The sequence below is a fragment of the Castanea sativa genome, chromosome 5 (genome assembly GCF_040712315.1).
Source record: "Castanea sativa cultivar Marrone di Chiusa Pesio chromosome 5, ASM4071231v1".
Lineage (NCBI taxonomy): Eukaryota > Viridiplantae > Streptophyta > Magnoliopsida > Fagales > Fagaceae > Castanea > Castanea sativa.
In genome coordinates, this window is record NC_134017.1 from 71341098 (window position 1) to 71358668 (window position 17571).

At 35.2% G+C, this 17571-nt stretch overlaps 1 protein-coding gene across 1 annotated transcript; it reads left to right on the forward strand.

Moving 5' to 3' along the window:
- The first annotated feature begins 11430 nt into the window (after positions 1–11430).
- Positions 11431–15684, forward strand: LOC142634244 (cysteine-rich receptor-like protein kinase 27). The gene is made up of 7 exons (XM_075808541.1): positions 11431–12505; positions 13211–13336; positions 13915–14069; positions 14200–14410; positions 14550–14787; positions 14991–15141; positions 15264–15684. Exons 1-7 carry the CDS (start codon positions 11722–11724, stop codon positions 15570–15572), a joined length of 1974 nt encoding a protein of 657 aa, XP_075664656.1. The 5' UTR covers positions 11431–11721; the 3' UTR covers positions 15573–15684.
- Positions 15685–17571: the final 1887 nt, after the last annotated feature.

The following is a 17571-nucleotide window of genomic DNA, read 5'->3' on the forward strand; positions in this document are numbered from 1 at the left end:
TCATAACCGCACAATGTGAGGATGAAACCGTCAAATGTGAGAAAAAAAAGTAAGGGAACCACCAAATATGAGAAAAGAACTGTCACATGTGATGTTGAAACTACACAATTTGATAATGAAACCGTCAAATGTGAGAAAAAAGTAAAGGAACCACCAAATGTGAGAAAAGAACTGTCCCATGTAATGTTAAAACTGCACAATGTGAGGATGGAACCGTCAAATGTAAGAAAAAAGTAACTTGGTGTAGCAGGTTACCTACTAGTAGGTACCGTACCCCCCTTTTTTTTTTTGGAGTACCGTAGAATTACTCTATTTTATTAAGAATAAAATGTACAAGTTATACCATATATTATTATAAAATATTTACAAACTAACCTAACAATGAATCTAATTGATATCTCTCAAAAAAATTAATCTAATTGATGTATTAGCGGAAATCAAGCAGTCAGATTAGTCTCAAAATTACCATATTCGCATAGTCTAGTCAACCACCTTTCCTAGTAAGGAAATAAATAATCACACAACTTCAAGCAATCATGTCCTCAAAAAAGAAAAAACTTCAAGCAATCACTCCCTAGATAACAAATATTGTCTTTGTCAACAATCATTACTAATTACTATTGACAGATGAACTTGAAACGCTTTTCAAGTTGAGAATTTTTCTCTAGGAATAATCTTTTGAATGAAGGGTGTATAATTTCATAAGAAAGTTTACCAAAGATCAAAGTCACACCAACTAACTGACAGACATCTTACCAATCTTACGTTTATCATAAATCTTGAAAGCTCCCTTAACACAAGAAGTTCTCAATAACCTTCTGACAATAAACATATTTCATTGAACTTTCTCTAATTCACAAAGTTAATTGAACGTTCAGTCTTCCACTTCAATCCTTATTAATGGAATCACTACAAAAAAATCGTCCTATCCCAGCGTTTTTTTCCCGACGTTTTTCAAAAACGCTGTAATAAATAAGCTTGTATCAGCACTTTTTGAAAGCGCTGGTATAGGAAACCCTATTACGGCAACTCAAAACCGGCGCTTTATAAATCGCTACAATAGGAGACCTATAGCGGCGGTTTCCAAAAACGCTGGTATAGGATGCCTTATTGCAGCGTTTTATAACCGCCACTATAGGTTAGGGTAATCCTTTTTTTTTAATTAATTTAATTTTTGAAATTATCCTATCTCGGTGCTTCAAAAGCGCTGGAATAGGATGATCCTATTCCAGCGCTTCAAAAAGCATTGGGATAGGGTCACTCCATAAGGGAATCGAGAGAGGCCTATCCCAACGCTTTTTGAAGCGCTGGAATAGGGTCACCTTATTCCAGCGCTCCAAAAAGCACTGGGATAGGGTCACTCCATAAGGGAATGGAGAGAGGTCTATCCCAGCGCTTCAAAAAGCGCTAGAATAGGGTCCACCTATTCCAGCGCTGGGACAACCCCTTTTTTTGTAGTGAATCCAATTATCCTCATTTTCCACAAGACAAACAAGAATATTTAACTAGGCTTATTGCATTTTATGGGATCAATTAAGGAGGATGTGACGAATTTTGTGTTGTTCTCTAGTGATAATAATCTATTGTGATATGGTGTGAGTAGTGTGGTTGATTAAGGATTGAAGTTCCACATTACAACTAATGAAAAAATGAGTGGTTAATATAATATAGTTAAACTCATACTCATGGATTTAAGCTTCTTATGTTAAGCGGTGTTCCTATATATATATATATAATATTTAAAATTTGATATCTTGAAAATTAAGATTCCCAATTCTCAATGGATTGATATTACAACACAAACATATGTTGCATAGTCAAGGATTTGGCAACACAAATTTAATTCAAAATCAAAGGTATGAATGATCTGTTAATTGTTGTGTAAATGTTTTTTGGAAAAATAAGGGTCGGTTTGTTACCGTTGTTTAAATAACAGTTTTCAGTGTTTAAATAACATTACACGTATTTTCACACTTTTTTACCCACACGTATTTCCAAAAAATACAAACAACGTTACTAAAACAACATTACCAAACGGGTCCTAACTCATTTTTCTAATAATATTTTTTGAAAAACTACCTCATTTCTTGTGTTTTGTAGCAACATTAAAAATAAAGTAGAAAATTTTTTTTGGAGTTTGATATGCACATAAAATCATTATAATAGGCATTATGTTAAAAAAAAAAAAAATCAAAAGATGAGACATGGTTGGCTACTTCTTTACACTAGATAAATAATGAGTAGCTTCAACATAATATTAGGACAGAAAGTAAGTCTTCAACAACAAACACCATTGGTACACCAACCAACTGAATTTACCACAAAAGATAACTTCCTTAAAACTGACATGCCTGCCTTAGATCTCTCCATTACTTTTGTACTCCTTACCTTGCTTAGCCTTGACCGAAAAGCAGCCGGACAATATGTAAACAGTGTCTGTTCAAACGAAACATTCACTCCCAATAGCACATACCAGTCCAATCTCCATCAACTCCTTTCTTCCCTTTCCACCAACACCACACATGAAGATGGTTTCTACAACACCACCGTAATAGGCCGCAACGCTTTCGACACAGTCTACGGCCTCTTCCTTTGCAGTGGCAACCTCACCACCCAAGACTGCCAAAATCGCATTGCCACTGCAACTCAAGAAGTTGTTAAGTAGTACTGCCCCATGGCAAAAGAGGCCATCGTCTGGCATAAGGAGTGATATTGTAAGGGACCGCAAAGGACAGCAGGGAGTATATTTTTGTGGGTTATTATTTGGTAAGAAGGACACCAAGAAAGAAATGCGACCGAGTAGAGGATCAAATTGGTAAAGAATAACTTGATTTTGTATGGCTACTTTATTTCCTTGTCTACAATTCTCTTTGCTCAGACAGTGTAATCCGATAAATTAACTGTTTGGTTGTCCCGCAGCGAGTGAAGTTTCAACCTTAAAAAAACTTATGGAGTCCTTGCAATTTGATTTGTCTATGATTAAAGATGCCACAAACAATTTCTCAGAAGATAACAAGCTTGGTACTGGTGGATTTGGTTAGGTTTACAAGGTATTAGACTAGTATTTTATGTTTTCTGTTTCAACTTTTAAGGACAGTAGCCATTTAATTTCAGCAAATGTATACCATGCAAAATAATCATAAAATCAAAATCCTCTAGTGCTTTTTATTGTAACACTACCATAAAACTTCTAAATTCTTGATTATTCATTTATAAATGAGTGGTTTATATTTCACCCAACTATCAACAACTTAAGAGTTACGATACATCTAATATATTTTTATAATAAGTCCAAAGTAACAAATTGTTTTTGGTTCTGATCTAAGTCTACAATTAATATCACTTTTTTACCCATTAATTATAGTCTACTTCCTAAGATTTTTCATATACTTATAATAAAAATCTTGTGAACATAGCATTAATCATAACTTAAAATATATGCCAAACAAAAATGCACAGTGATCAACCCATACAAAATCATTGGAATTGATTAATGAAACTTAGTCATATTTGGGCAGAGATCCATTTCCATTGAAGTATCCAATTCCCTCTCATTTTTAATTGGATGTGAGATATATGACATTCATTTTTAATACCATATACCATATATATATAGGTAAAATTAGAGGATTTGACGACAGAGAATCTTATGATATTCTTATCACCTTCTTGATCTCACCTTCATTAATATATCAAAAAAGATGAGGTAACCCACACACCCGTACCAAAGCAAACATACACATCGTTAACCCATCAACAAAACTGACATAGAATGCTAGAATACCAACCTACAACCCCAACTTCCACACTAGTAGCACCCTAATAGCCTGAACGTTCACCCAATCAACCCACACAAATAGCAACCCGCACCAACAAAACTTAAAAACCTAAAGTGACCCACTTATCCAAAATTTAACCAATTGCAAGAGCTAAATTACACTACGTGCCTGTTCAAAGAGATTTTATTTTTCCTCATATAATAGTGAAAGCACAACATAACTTAACAAATAACATTGCTGGAAAAGCATTCTTTCCTTTTAATGCTTTCCACAATCCTTGCTGCGCTAATAACACATGCACCTTAGCACGCCACAAACCTGATAGCTATTGGAACAATTGGTTGCTTGAATAAAGAACCCAAAAGCAAAACTGGAGTAGCCCCTCAAACCAGACAAAATAAATAATATTGGGTTTGTGCAAAAGAGAAAAGACAATCACACAAAAAAAAACAAAGACTTATGTGGTTTGGCCTTAGGCCTATTTCAACGGATGGTGTTGAGAATAAATTTTTCACTGACAAAATAGGGAAATTACAAAGGTTGTACAAAAGCACTCTTACAAAACCCAAACTCCAAATACACCAAAAGAGCTCTCTCTCACCAAAAAACACATGACAAAAAAACTTGAATTTCTCTAAACCAAAGTCATGACTTAGAACTCTGAATGTTGTTGTGCCACCAATGAACAAAACCACCTATTTATATATGAAAGGTTATTGCACATCAATGTCGATTGGGACATTGGTTTTCCGAATGAGAAGTACTTAAACCTTAAACATCTCAGTTAAACATACGAGGAGGTGTAAGTTGAACTACAACACCCTTAGCAAAATAGATATAAGCTACAAAAGGGAAAAACCTTATATAATTTTAACACCATGATGCCTTAAAAACCAATCCATTTAAGTAAATTTTTCTAGGTCTTATGTACTCCTCCTGTCTCTTTTAAGTAGTAATGTAAGGTGAGCAATCTCTGTAGCAAAGAGCTCATCATCAAATCCATTCCCTTCTACATCATCAACTGACTTAAGAGTCATTGATTTGAATTTGTTTGTCTTGGGTAGGTCTAACTCATAAGACTGAAGAGATCCTACAAGTTTATCAACAAGGGTGGAGTCTATATCCTTACTTTCAATAATAGCAGTCACTTTGGGTCTAAAGTCCTCAGTCAAAGATCTAAGTATCTTCCTAATAATCTTAGGTCATTCATAGATTTCACCCAAATTATAAGCAGAATTAACAATGTCATTAAGCTTAGCATAGAATTCGTCAAAACTTTCATCATCAGACATCCTAATGCTTTCAAATCTAGATGTTAACTGCTGCAACTTATTAATCTTAACTGCCTTTGTGCCTTCATGCACAGTTTGGAGAATGTTCCACGCAGTATGAGCAACCTCAACATTAGAGATTCTCTTGAATTCCTCCATAGAAACAGCATTAAAGACAGCATTCATGGCTTTGCTGTTAAAAGTGGCTGCTTCTTTGCCACTCACTAACTGGAGTAGTGGACTTCTCCTATCCATACTCAACGGAGTTCTAGACTCTCTCATCAATGGATTTTAGGAATGCTTTCATCCTTACTTTCCAGTAGGCAAAGTTGTTCCCATCAAAGTGAGGTGGGATCACAAGAGAGTGACTGTGTTCCATGACAACAAAGGTTAAGGATCAACTCTTAGATCAATGGATTTAAACACTAGAGCTAACCTGCTCTGATACCACTTGTACATTTTTAGACCCCTTAAAATACAAGTTGTTTAACCTAGTTAGGTGATTACTTAGGTAAGTTATTCAAATCTAGGATAACACAAACAAATCGTATCATGTAAAACAATGCGGAAATATAAAGAACACACGATATGATAACTCAGGAAAACCAAACTGGTAAAAAATCTTGAGAGGATTTAACCTCGCTATCCTCAAGATAAAACAGGATCCACTATGAAAGACTTGAAGGTTTACATTAGCGACTTAGACCACTAACATCATATTCCTACCTCGAGTAGAAAACTTACTACCACGACCACATGACAGCTCTGAGTCCACGAACTACTTCTTTCTCAGATCCACAACATCCACAAGTATACCACTTGTATTTTTTGAAGTTGTTTATGCAGGAACTAAAACAATCACGAAGCTCTTGACATCAATCTCGATCTTGATAACCCTAAATATGTATGAAAGCAAACACCTCTAGATCTCACAAGAGATTCACACACACAGCATAAACAACAACATAAAAATGTGGCTAAGGTTTTTTCCTTTTATACTTAAGGCAAAACATAAAACCCTACACGTCAAATGGATTTGGGCTGAGTTGGAAACAATCTGCACGAGTTTCGATCGATCAAGTCAAATTTTCGATCAATCGAGCCTTGTAGAAAGTGAACAGTAATTTTTTGCAATTACTCGATTCCAACTTTACATTAAACATACTTTGAGCAGCCTAAATCTAAACTCTAAGTTTTGATCATGGTTTGCCAACATTACATATTAAAGTTCTAATACATTTAGATCTTAAATCCTTAGAACCTAACAAGATCTATTTACAATAATCATATAGATGTCAAGATTTTTCCCACAATGATATGAATGCATAAGGAACAAGCTACACTTGTAAATGCATAAAGCCATTTGTGCGAAGACACAAGGCAAAACATGTGTGTGACAAAACACAACAATGCCGATCAAACTTTTTGGATTTTCTACTTTTTATGTGTTTTTGAATTTTTGACACAAAAACAAGTAAAGATTGATAAAAAATTAAAAAAACAAACAAACAAACAAACATTCATAGCTTTAAAAAAAACACAAAAAAATAGTAAAAACATGTTAGAATGAAAAACATAAGCATACAACCAAACAATGTCACAACAAATTGGAAGAATTAATGTATGGACATGTTTTAATGTTTATGCATGTGTACCCTTCTTCACCCACACGACACGTGCATTTGGGGTGATATCCTAAGAGGATTGGATACTTTAGTTGCGATTCTCAAACCTTAGAGTGAAGTTTGCCAAACAAGAAGTGATGGTGTCGAATAATCATCTTCATCACATCACCAATATCGGAGTCAACTTCTCGCCTTTTTGATTATTTGAGATTTCCTTTGTCATTTCTTGGTCCTCTTGGCCTTTGATAACTTGCATTCTTCAATGCTTGAAGCTTGTGGCAATTGGGTCTAGGGTGTCCCCAGATTTCACAATGATGGCAAAATTGTTGAGTTTATGGACCTCTTTGTGACTTTGAAAGAGATTTCCCTTTAGCCTTAGGTTTGGCCACAAATGGATTTGGAGGCTTTATCACAACCTGTTGAGCCATCACATTTGGCTTCTTCTCAATCTTCACTTTTTCAACAATTGGAGTTGCTACTATTGGTTTCTTCACTTTAACAAACTTCATCTCCTTAGACACATTGGTGCTTGAGCTACTTTCTCCAGTGTATCCTAAGCCCCTTTTATTAGAAAAAGGGCTTTTGATGTGCAAGCACTTCATCAAGTTTCTTAGAGGCAACACACTCCACTTTGACATTAGCTTGATTCACTTCAAGCTCAAGAAACTTGATCTTAGAATAGGCTTCGATTAGTTCTTCATTTAGCTTTTCAACTTCACACTTTGTTTCTTTATACCGCACTAGAAGACTTTTGTAATCTTGCTCAGCTCTTTTCATTTTTCTTATGGCCGCTTTAAACACTCTAGAATACTCTCCGGACTTCTCAAGAAGAGAATTATAAGTTTCTTGCAATCCCTTTGTTTCTTCATCTTCATCATCGAATTCCTCTCCAATCCCCATAGACTCCACTTTGGTGTGCTCACTAAGCTCTTCTACTAGAGTGCTCAAATCATCCAAAGAGTCCACAGGAGCAATAGCCATAAATGAAGAGTAGTTTCCTTCTCTGTCATTCTTCTGAATCCGAATTGGAGCTGTCCGAGTCACTAAGGGTAGTGTCAAAGACTTTACCCTTTGCCTTCAAATAAGTGGGGCATTCTTTCTTCACATGTCCATGCCCTTTGCACTCATAGCACGTGACTGCTTGAGATGGAGAAGAATCTTTGGAATCTTTCTTCTTGAAGTCTTTCTTATCCTTCTTGAAATTTGAGACTTTCCCTTTCTCAAAAGACTTCCCATCCCTCTTGAATTTTAAGAACTTATGAAAGTTCTTGGCAAGGTACGCCACTTCCTTTTCAACCTCATCCTCATCCAAGGAGTTTGGAGTTTCCAATGTCTCATTGATTGTCTTGAGAGTAAGTGATTTGCTCTTCCTTTGTGATGGTAGAGACAACTCATAAGTTTGAAGAGAACCGATGAGTTCTTGAATTTTAATCTCATCAAGGTCTTTGCTCTCTTCAATAACAATAACCTTAGCATGGAAGCTCTCCGGTAGGGACCTCAAAATCTTTCTCACCACCTTAGCATCTTCAATCTTATCCCCGAGATTGAGCTTGGCGATCACTATCTCATTGAGTTTCCCATAGAATGAATCAAACGACTCATCGTCATCTTGAGCTCTTCAAATCGACTAGTGAGCATTTGAAGCTTAGTGTCCTTAACCTTCTTGGTACCTTCATAAGTAGTCTCAAGGATGGTCAACACTTCCTTGGCGGTCTTCACATGCGATATCTTGTGAAACTCATCAATAGACACACCACAAAAAATAACATTAATCGCTTTGCTATTGGCATTTGCCAAAGCAAGGGAAGCCTTATCCCATTGAGGCTTGGTGGTAGCAGGTTTAACATACCCATTCTCAACGGAATCCCATACTGTTTCATTAATAGCACAAAGAAATGCCCTCATATGTACTTTCCAAAATGCATAATTACTCTCATCGAAAGATGGAGGAGCATTAAGCAATTGAGATCGATCTATCTCTATTGGGGTCCAAGATCATACTTAGGTAATAAAACTGCAACAAGTGCACCCGCTCTGATACCAATTGAAAGCTTAATTAGTGTATAAAATACTAATGAATGTTTAGACCCCCAATTTCAAATTTAACCAACACAAGCTTATACCTAAACAATAGATGTTCATAATGAAATGTATAAGCAAAAACCCAAACAAATAAACTACTCTACACCATAATTAAATACAACACAACAATAGTTAAAGGTAGAGAGTAAGGGCTAGAGAGATGCAAACAAAAAGATAACACAGGCACGTGTTATTGAAGAGGAAACCGAAGAACTAGGCAAAAAACCTCTCCGCCGCCCTCCAAGTGGTTAAATGATCCACTAAAGAATAAAGTTGGAGTACACGAATAACAAAATACCCTTCAAGCCTAGTCTACCAATGTACTTGAGCCCTCCAAGCTCTTGCTACCAACTGGTTAAGCCTAACTGTGACTTCTCTAGCTTTCCAGATCCCGCAAAAAGCCAATTGAATCAACTAAATGAATTGGTCATCTTTGAACTGCTTCCCAAGTACCAAAATACCTCCTCACTAATATGGGTATAATGAGATAAGGATTTGGCTAATAAACCTCTCAAGAGTATGTCAATGGAGAGGGTGAGAGTAGAGGAATTTGGAGAATCAAAAGTCTAAGATTGTGGATAAGTCAATTTTGGTTTTCTTTAGGGTTTCTCTCTCAAAATTCTCTTTGGAAGCTCTCTACATTTCCTGGGTATAAGGGTATTTATAGTAGGGTACGTGAGGAATGTGAAAAGTCATTTTTCCGCAAAACAGAGCATTCTAGCGACTCACTCTCGCCACTGGAACGAGTTGCAAGTTTGAGTCGCAAGTTAACTGTCAGGCCAGACTATACTTTTTGTCCTGTAGTGCTTCATCTATTGTGACTCTTCAGCTTCCTGCATGCTTCACATGTGTGGCATTTTGGCGAGTTGTCAGTCGCGAGTCAATCGTGAGATCCAGTCACGAGACTCTTCCAATGCACACACTTTTGAATTTCTTTACACTCTTTCACATATAGCCCTTACATTATTCCCACCTATATACACGGTATCTAATTGCTGAAATTACAAGCAAATTTAATACGGAATAAAGCCAACACATAGTTGAATAAATTCAACCTTACAATATCAAGTGCAATACCTTACCTGATCTCTATCCCTCTTTCACCTTGTTTTATTTCTTATTTTTGTTGTGTGAGTGAGCCCACAATTGGGCCTCTTGGTCTATTACACATCCTACATATAAAAACTAATATTTTTGACATCTATTTTACAATATTACAATAAATCTATTAATGGGTATTTATATTAGTCTAATAACATATCAATAGAATAACATTAATTTAGTCATGCTCACAATAGAATAACATTATATTATTATATGCTACATAATGAAATTAGATAACATCTATCAATCCAAGAAAAAAAAAATTAAATCACAAGCAAATCGAATAAATCCCATAAAGCAAAAGTTCAACACAAAATTCATCAACCTAAGTAAAATGCAATAAAGAATTAAAAATCCACTGAGAGAGAGAGAGAGAGAGAGAGAGAGAGAGAGAGAGAATTTTAATCTTTTTGTGTGAAAAAAAATGGATTGAATGAAAGAGATCGTAACAATTTTTTATAGTAAATAAAATAGAGAGAAGAAGGAACAAAGGTTTTTCTCGAAACTAGTTTGAAGAGAAACTCTTCAAATTCCTTCTATATCTTTTTGTTAGATGTGAATTTTGAAAATCTAATAGTTGAATTGCATGTTCTTTATATTTTTATTATACAAATATCAATTTTCGTTCAAATTTGGATGTTATTTACTATTCGATCATTAAACTTATTTTTTATGCATAATTTTAGATTACAAAAACTTGAAATTTAAACATTTGATTGATGATATAGTTATTAATATTTTTAATTTTTCTTGAAATTTTGTAAACATGGAGGACATAATAAGTAAATACAATTCAATAGTTAGATTTTCAAAATTCACATTCAATAAAAAGATATTGACTAAGTTTGGAGGTTTCTATTTAAATTAGTTTGAAGAAAATTTTTTTTGAGAAGAAGAGTCAAAATAAAATAAAAATGAATAAATGGAGGTATTGTAACCTTCAGATATAAAATAGTTGCAAGGTAAAAGTGTAAAATTGAGGAAATTTTGGGAGGAAGTGTAATTTTAAAGTAAAAAATTGAAAAAAGAAAAATAGTTAAAAATAAGGGAGAAAGTCTTGAAAATTGGCATAACAACAATATATACTACTATTTAGACTTTGATATTAATATAAATAGATAAATATAGATGTTATAAAAATTATTAAAACTGCCACTTTACTCGTATCGAAATAATTTCTCAATTGTCTTGGCCTCCTTCCTCTCCTCCTAAACCTTATAACCTTAATTTCACTGAAAAGAAAATATAAAATAAAATAAAATTGCCTGAAGTAAGTTTTCAAAGTCAACTAAGAATATTTTGGTTCTCAATACCAACTTTGGATGTAGGAGGTGGGGGTGGGTTTGAGTTCCGAGTCCTTGGTTTCATTTCATATGTGATGGGACAATTTTTTATTATTTTACAAATGGGAAACTCGGAATGGAAACTGGAAAAAGGAATGTGTGTCAAAGTGAGGCGCTGGAAAATACACGTGGCATATATTAGACCATGCAACATGGAAAGGAGCACAAAGTGTACGTTGACATATTGGCCTACTATGCATTTTTATTTTTATATTAACCAAATTCATTTGACCACTCATTAATAATTTAGCTTTACGCACCTGCCAAATAGGAACTTGTCATATGTATTTAGGAAAATTATTTTTTTAGGAAAATTATTGGTAGTTTCCACTTTCCTAGCTCAGTTCCAACATAGAAAACGACATGTGCTTAAAATTCAACCAAGATTTTTCCTGATCGCCAACTTTCTATGATTTTCAACACGGCAGACAAAATTGATTACATTTACATCAAGCTATGTTATCTTCTCCACAAACCTTCAAGCCTTCATGATTTCAACAATCATTTTGCCTAAAACATGGCTTTGATTTCATCACCACTACTTTTTTTCCTTTCTACAGCGTTCATGCTTGTTTCTCAAGCTAATGCACAGTCAAACGTCTCCCACTTCTGTTTATACGATCGGGGTAATTGCAGCACTAGAATCCCCTACGAGGCAAACCTCGATCAAACCCTCTCGGACTTGGTCTTCTCCACCAACGAAACCAATATTAGAGATGGCTTTTACCCTTACTCTTACGGCGAAGAGATCTCTGATAGAGTTTATGCCATTGGACTCTGTAGAGGAGATGTTAAGCTAGACCTCTGCCGTAGTTGTCTCAATGACTCAAGAATTGCTCTCAAACAGCTTTGTCCCAATCAGAAAGAAGCAATAGTATGGTACGACAATTGCATGTTAAGGTACTCCAATCGACTTTTATTATGTATCATGGAAAATCAACCTGCTTTCTCGCAATGGAACAACAGTACTCAGAATGTATCGAATGTAGATGGGTACAGCAAGGTGATTAAGAACTTGTTAGATGGGATGATAAGTGAAGCTGCCTCGGGTAATTCTTACAAGTGTGCCACAAGAACCTTAGTCGCACCAGACTCATCCAACACCACAATATATGCCCATGCGCAATGCACTCCCGATTTGGTTGATACGGATTGCAGTGCATGCTTGAAAAATATTTCTGGACAAATTCCACAATGCTGTCTTGGAAAGGAAGGTGGGAGATATTACACACCCAGCTGTAATTTTAGGTATGGGACCAACGCTTTCTTTGACCTCACAGCTGATGCATCATCGCCAGAAGGTAAGATAATCCTCTGAATACTTCACTTTCCTAAAAAAATTATTTGTTCTTATTAGAGAAGTTCTCCCTTCTCTCACGGGAGATGTAGGTCCTGTCATGGGTCTCCTCTTATAGGAGTGAATAAATTCTTCCTTTTCATTGAATGGGAAAATCTTTATTTCTTGCTCTTAGGGTTCATGTTCTTCTTACAAGGAATACAAATGTTTTAAAATGGAGAAAGTAAATTTTACGATTTAAATTTTATTTTAGGGATCTATCATATCATGTAAAATTCTAAATAAGATTGCATTGAACACACTTTTAGATTGCTGTATTGAGGAAAAGTTTGTGTATAAAATAGAGGAAAAGTTTATATTGCTATATTTATTTATAATAGTTTCTTTTTTGCTGGCAATCCAAAGGTTATGTTGCAGTGTATGTTGTTTGTTTTATCTTTATTTCTATGGATTATTTCTTAATATATTAAGCTTTGCATATCAATTCTTCGCTTTTTTTCATAATTTTTCTTCAGTAGGTCCAGTTATCCAAAGTATATGTTAAAGTATTGTTTTTTTCCTCTGGAATTACTTCATAAGTATGTGGTAATAAGTTGTGATTTGTGTGTCAACGATGACAATTGGACAATTCCTCCCACTCTATATGGATGCCTCAAATTCAGAAAATAGATGTCTCAAATTAATAGCAACATGCTTTTGGTTTTTGCAGGAAAGCAGAGAAGTACAACTCGAACTGTCATCATCATTATTGTTTCGACGGTTATAATTACTATGATGATTGTCACAAGTATTTGCATCATTTTGAAAGTGAGGAGGCCAAAGGATAAAGTTGAAAGTAAGTTCAATTATTGCTTGTAATTTGAAAGCTATTCTTTTATATTATCAAACAGCTTTAAAATGTTAAGCATAGGATTGCATGAATTTTGTGAGTACTAGGCAAATTTGTGAGCAACAGTTGATCCCATGCCCCATAAATTTGGCATGAGGGAATGGGAAGATATACATTCTTACATATTTGGAAAATTATTTCTTGTGGAACAAACTTTCTATGGTGAGATATATATGCATAAGGTCTATTTTTAAGAATATTCTCATGCAAAGTTGGAATAGTTGTTCATAATAAAAACGGAAATTGTCTTTAATTTTGAATCATTAAGAGAGAAAAATCACTTAGCTATGTATATGCAAAAGGGACATGACTTATGAAGGTTGCGAAGGGAAAAATATGAAGTGGAACACTTAATGGGACAAACGATTTTTATTATATTTCAAGAATAAACTAGAAACCATGGCTTTGTTTTTGAAAGAACTCTTGGTTAATAATTTCAAATATCTTTGTAAAACAAGATTGTGAACTTTGCTGCAAAGATTTTGATTAGCCCTTTTCCGTAAGTAACCTTTCACCCACTACAGCGTACGATATATCGTCTTCTTCCTCTTATGAAGCTGGGGATGAAATAGCAAGTGTGGAATCCTTACAAATTGATTTCAGCACAATCAGAGATGCCACAGACAACTTTTCCGACGCATTCAAACTTGGGAAAGGTGGATTTGGGACAGTTTATAAGGTAGGAAACCCTCAGGGTATCAAAAGAATTTTCAATAATCCACTTAAACTTGCAAAACTATTTTTTTAAAATTTTTTTTGGAAGTTGATTTTGATTGTTTTATTTATGTATTGCGCTCACATATATTCAGGGTAAGCTTTCCAATGGACGAGAGATAGCTGTGAAAAGACTATCAAAGATGTCTAGACAAGGAGATCTACAATTTAAAAATGAGGTCATGTTAGTGGCAAAACTCCAACATCGAAATTTAGTTAGGCTCCTTGGATTCTGCTTAGAAGGAGATGAAAGACTTCTTATCTATGAGTTTGTGCCTAATAGAAGCCTGGATCGCTACATATTTGGTACACTTGCATTTCTACTTTTTTTTTGTTCTTGTATATTGTAATAAAAATGATTGCATTTGGATTTTAAATTTTTTCTTCATTCCCCAGAGTAAATTTAAGAATATTTCTTGTATAATACAATTTAATGAATATGCAGATCCAATGAAGCGTGCACATTTAGATTGGGAAAGACGCTACAAAATCATAAAAGGCATTGCTCGAGGACTTCTATACCTTCATGAAGATTCTCGACTTCGAATTATCCATCGTGACCTCAAAGCTGGCAACATTTTATTAGATGCAGAAATGAACCCTAAAGTTTCAGACTTTGGCATGGCAAGGATGTTTGTATTGGATCAAACTGAAGGCATTACAAATAGAATTGTGGGGACCTAGTAAGTATGATGACAAGTTTTTAGAGCTAATGACTAGAATTGTGCATGATTTTTAAAAATTATTTCAATGGGCTACTTGTGTCGGAATGACACCAAAATAAGCCATAACAAAGAAAGAAATAAAAAATAAAAACTCATAAATAATCATTAAGAGTTTTACTGCCATTCAAATTGATTATTTGATTTATTGCTTTGATATGTAGTGGATATATGGCTCCAGAGTATGCAATGTTTGGACAGTTTTCAGTCAAGTCAGATGTTTTTAGTTTTGGTGTGCTAATATTAGAGATTTTGACTGGCCAGAAAATTACTCGTTTTCATAACGAAGAAAACAATGAATACCTTCTAAGCTATGTGAGTATGAATGTCAAAGTATACATATCCCTTTTCCTTTTGAAAAAATATGATAAAAGTTAAGATGGAAAGTAAAACAATTTTTTCATTAACATGCTATGTGCACGTTGATATTTCTACAGGCATGGAAAGTTTGGAGGGAGGGTACAGCTTCAAATATCATAGATCCCATGTTAAAAGACAGTCCAATAACTGAAACGATGAGATGTATCAACATTGGACTGTTATGTGTTCAAGAAAATGTAGCTGAAAGACCAGACATGACTGCAGTTGTTTTCATGCTTAGTGGCAATTGTAATACTCTTCCTGTACCAACACAACCAGCAAATTTTATGCTCAGCAATGATATATCAACCACTTTAATACAACATTACAACAGTTCCAGCGGTGCCAAGTACGAGGTTTCAATAACTGAATTATATCCTAGGTAATGTTTTGTCATTGGGGCTATAAGCGATTTTGTCTATAAATTACGCTCGCTACTGTATATCTGACTATATTTTGTCTATAGTTTTCCTGGCATTATCTAGAAAACTATATCGTTTGAATTGTAAATTGTATATACAGTTTTACTTTAGAAAATTTTGAAATTAATTATAAATTCTTAACAAATTAATCAAGATTCACCACGTATATTTTCAAAACGCAAACATATAAGGGGGAAAAAATATCTAAGCAATTTCCAAGGTCTTGAAAAATATTTAGTGGTGCCTCATCCTTAAAGAAATAATTTTTTATTTTCTTGGTACTCACACACGCCATATTGTGCTCTGTTCTCGCATTACATCTGTGTCCACACATACACAGGAAAAAAAGCAGATTTGATCCCTATAATATGGGATTCTTACATTATCCCCGTGTTAGAAATACTGAATGATTGTATTGTATTTCTCAACTAAAGAATATACATGTGTGCCTTTATATAGGAGGCATAGGAGTGTAGTACAAGAATGTGTGCTAGACAAGTAATCTAGTTGGGCCTAAAGCCCATAACACTATACACGTTAACAACCCCCCTCAAACTCAAGGTGGATGTGAGACCAACTTAAGGTTATCAGCCAAAGTACGAAGGCATCCCTTAGGATGTGACTTGGTGAAGATATCTGCAAGTTGATCTGTAGAGGAGACTGAGATTAGCTTGAGAACACCATAGACAAGATGATAACGGATAAAATGACAATCGATCTCGATGTGTTTAGTCCGTTTATAGAAGACATCATTGTGAGCAATATGAATGGCACTCTTGTTGTCACAATAAAGAGGAGTAGCAGAGGATGTAGACACACCTAAGTCTTTGAGAAGCCATCGTAGCCAAAGAAGCTCAGATGTGGTATCAGCAAGGGCACGATATTCTGCTTTAGTACTGGAGCGGGCCACAAGAGTTTGTTTCTTGCTTCTCCAAGAAATCAGAAAAGAACCAAGAAGAAAGCAATAACCAGTGGTGGACCTGCGATCAATGAGATCTCCTGCCCAATCAGCATCAGAAAAGGTACGGAGAACAAGAGGAGACTAAGTAGAGTAGAAAAGACCATGGAAGAGAATGCCCTTTAGGTACCGAAGAATGCGCAAAACAGCAGCATAGTGAGTCGATCGTGGAGCAGACAGATACTGGCTCACCTGATGAACAGCATAAGAAATGTTTGGACGAGTGATAGTGAGATAAACTAGGCTACCAACTAAGCTTCTGTAAAGAGAGGGATTAGACAATGGTTTCCCTTCTGAGGGAGTCAAATGCGTATTAAGCTCAACTGGAGTGTCAACAGTCTTGCTATCAGCAAGTCCAGCTCGAGACAAGAGTTTAGAGGCATACTTGGCTTGAGTAATGTAAAGTCCATCTGTAGAATGAGTGATTTCAAAACCCAAGAAGTAGCTGAGATGTCCAAGATCTTTCATCTCAAACTGCTAACTGAGAAAATCCTTGAGTTCTTGAATGCCACTAAGGTCATCACTAGTTATAATCATATCATCCACATACAGGAGAAGTAAAATAGTGCATTTGTCAGTGAGACAAAGAAATAAGGCAGAATCATAATGACTGGCCATGTAACCCAAGCGAGAGATAGTAGAGCTGAATTTGGCAAACCAAACTCGTGGAGCTTGTTTAAGGCCATAAAGTGCACGCCGAAGGTGATAAACCTTGTTTGCTTCAACAGAGAGACTAAGAGAAGATTGCATATAAAATTCTTCACTTAAATTCGCATTAAGGAATGCATTTTTGACATTCATCTGAAAAAGGTCCCATTTATTGGCAGCAGCAACAGCTAAGAGGGAACAAACAGATGAGATACGAACAACCGGAGCAAAGGTCTCTTCATAATCAATCCCATACTCTTGTATAAAACCTTTTACAACAAGACGAGTTTTGTAGCGCTCAATGGACCCATTAGAGCGAGTCTTAATCTTGTAGATCCACTTACAACCAACCACAGA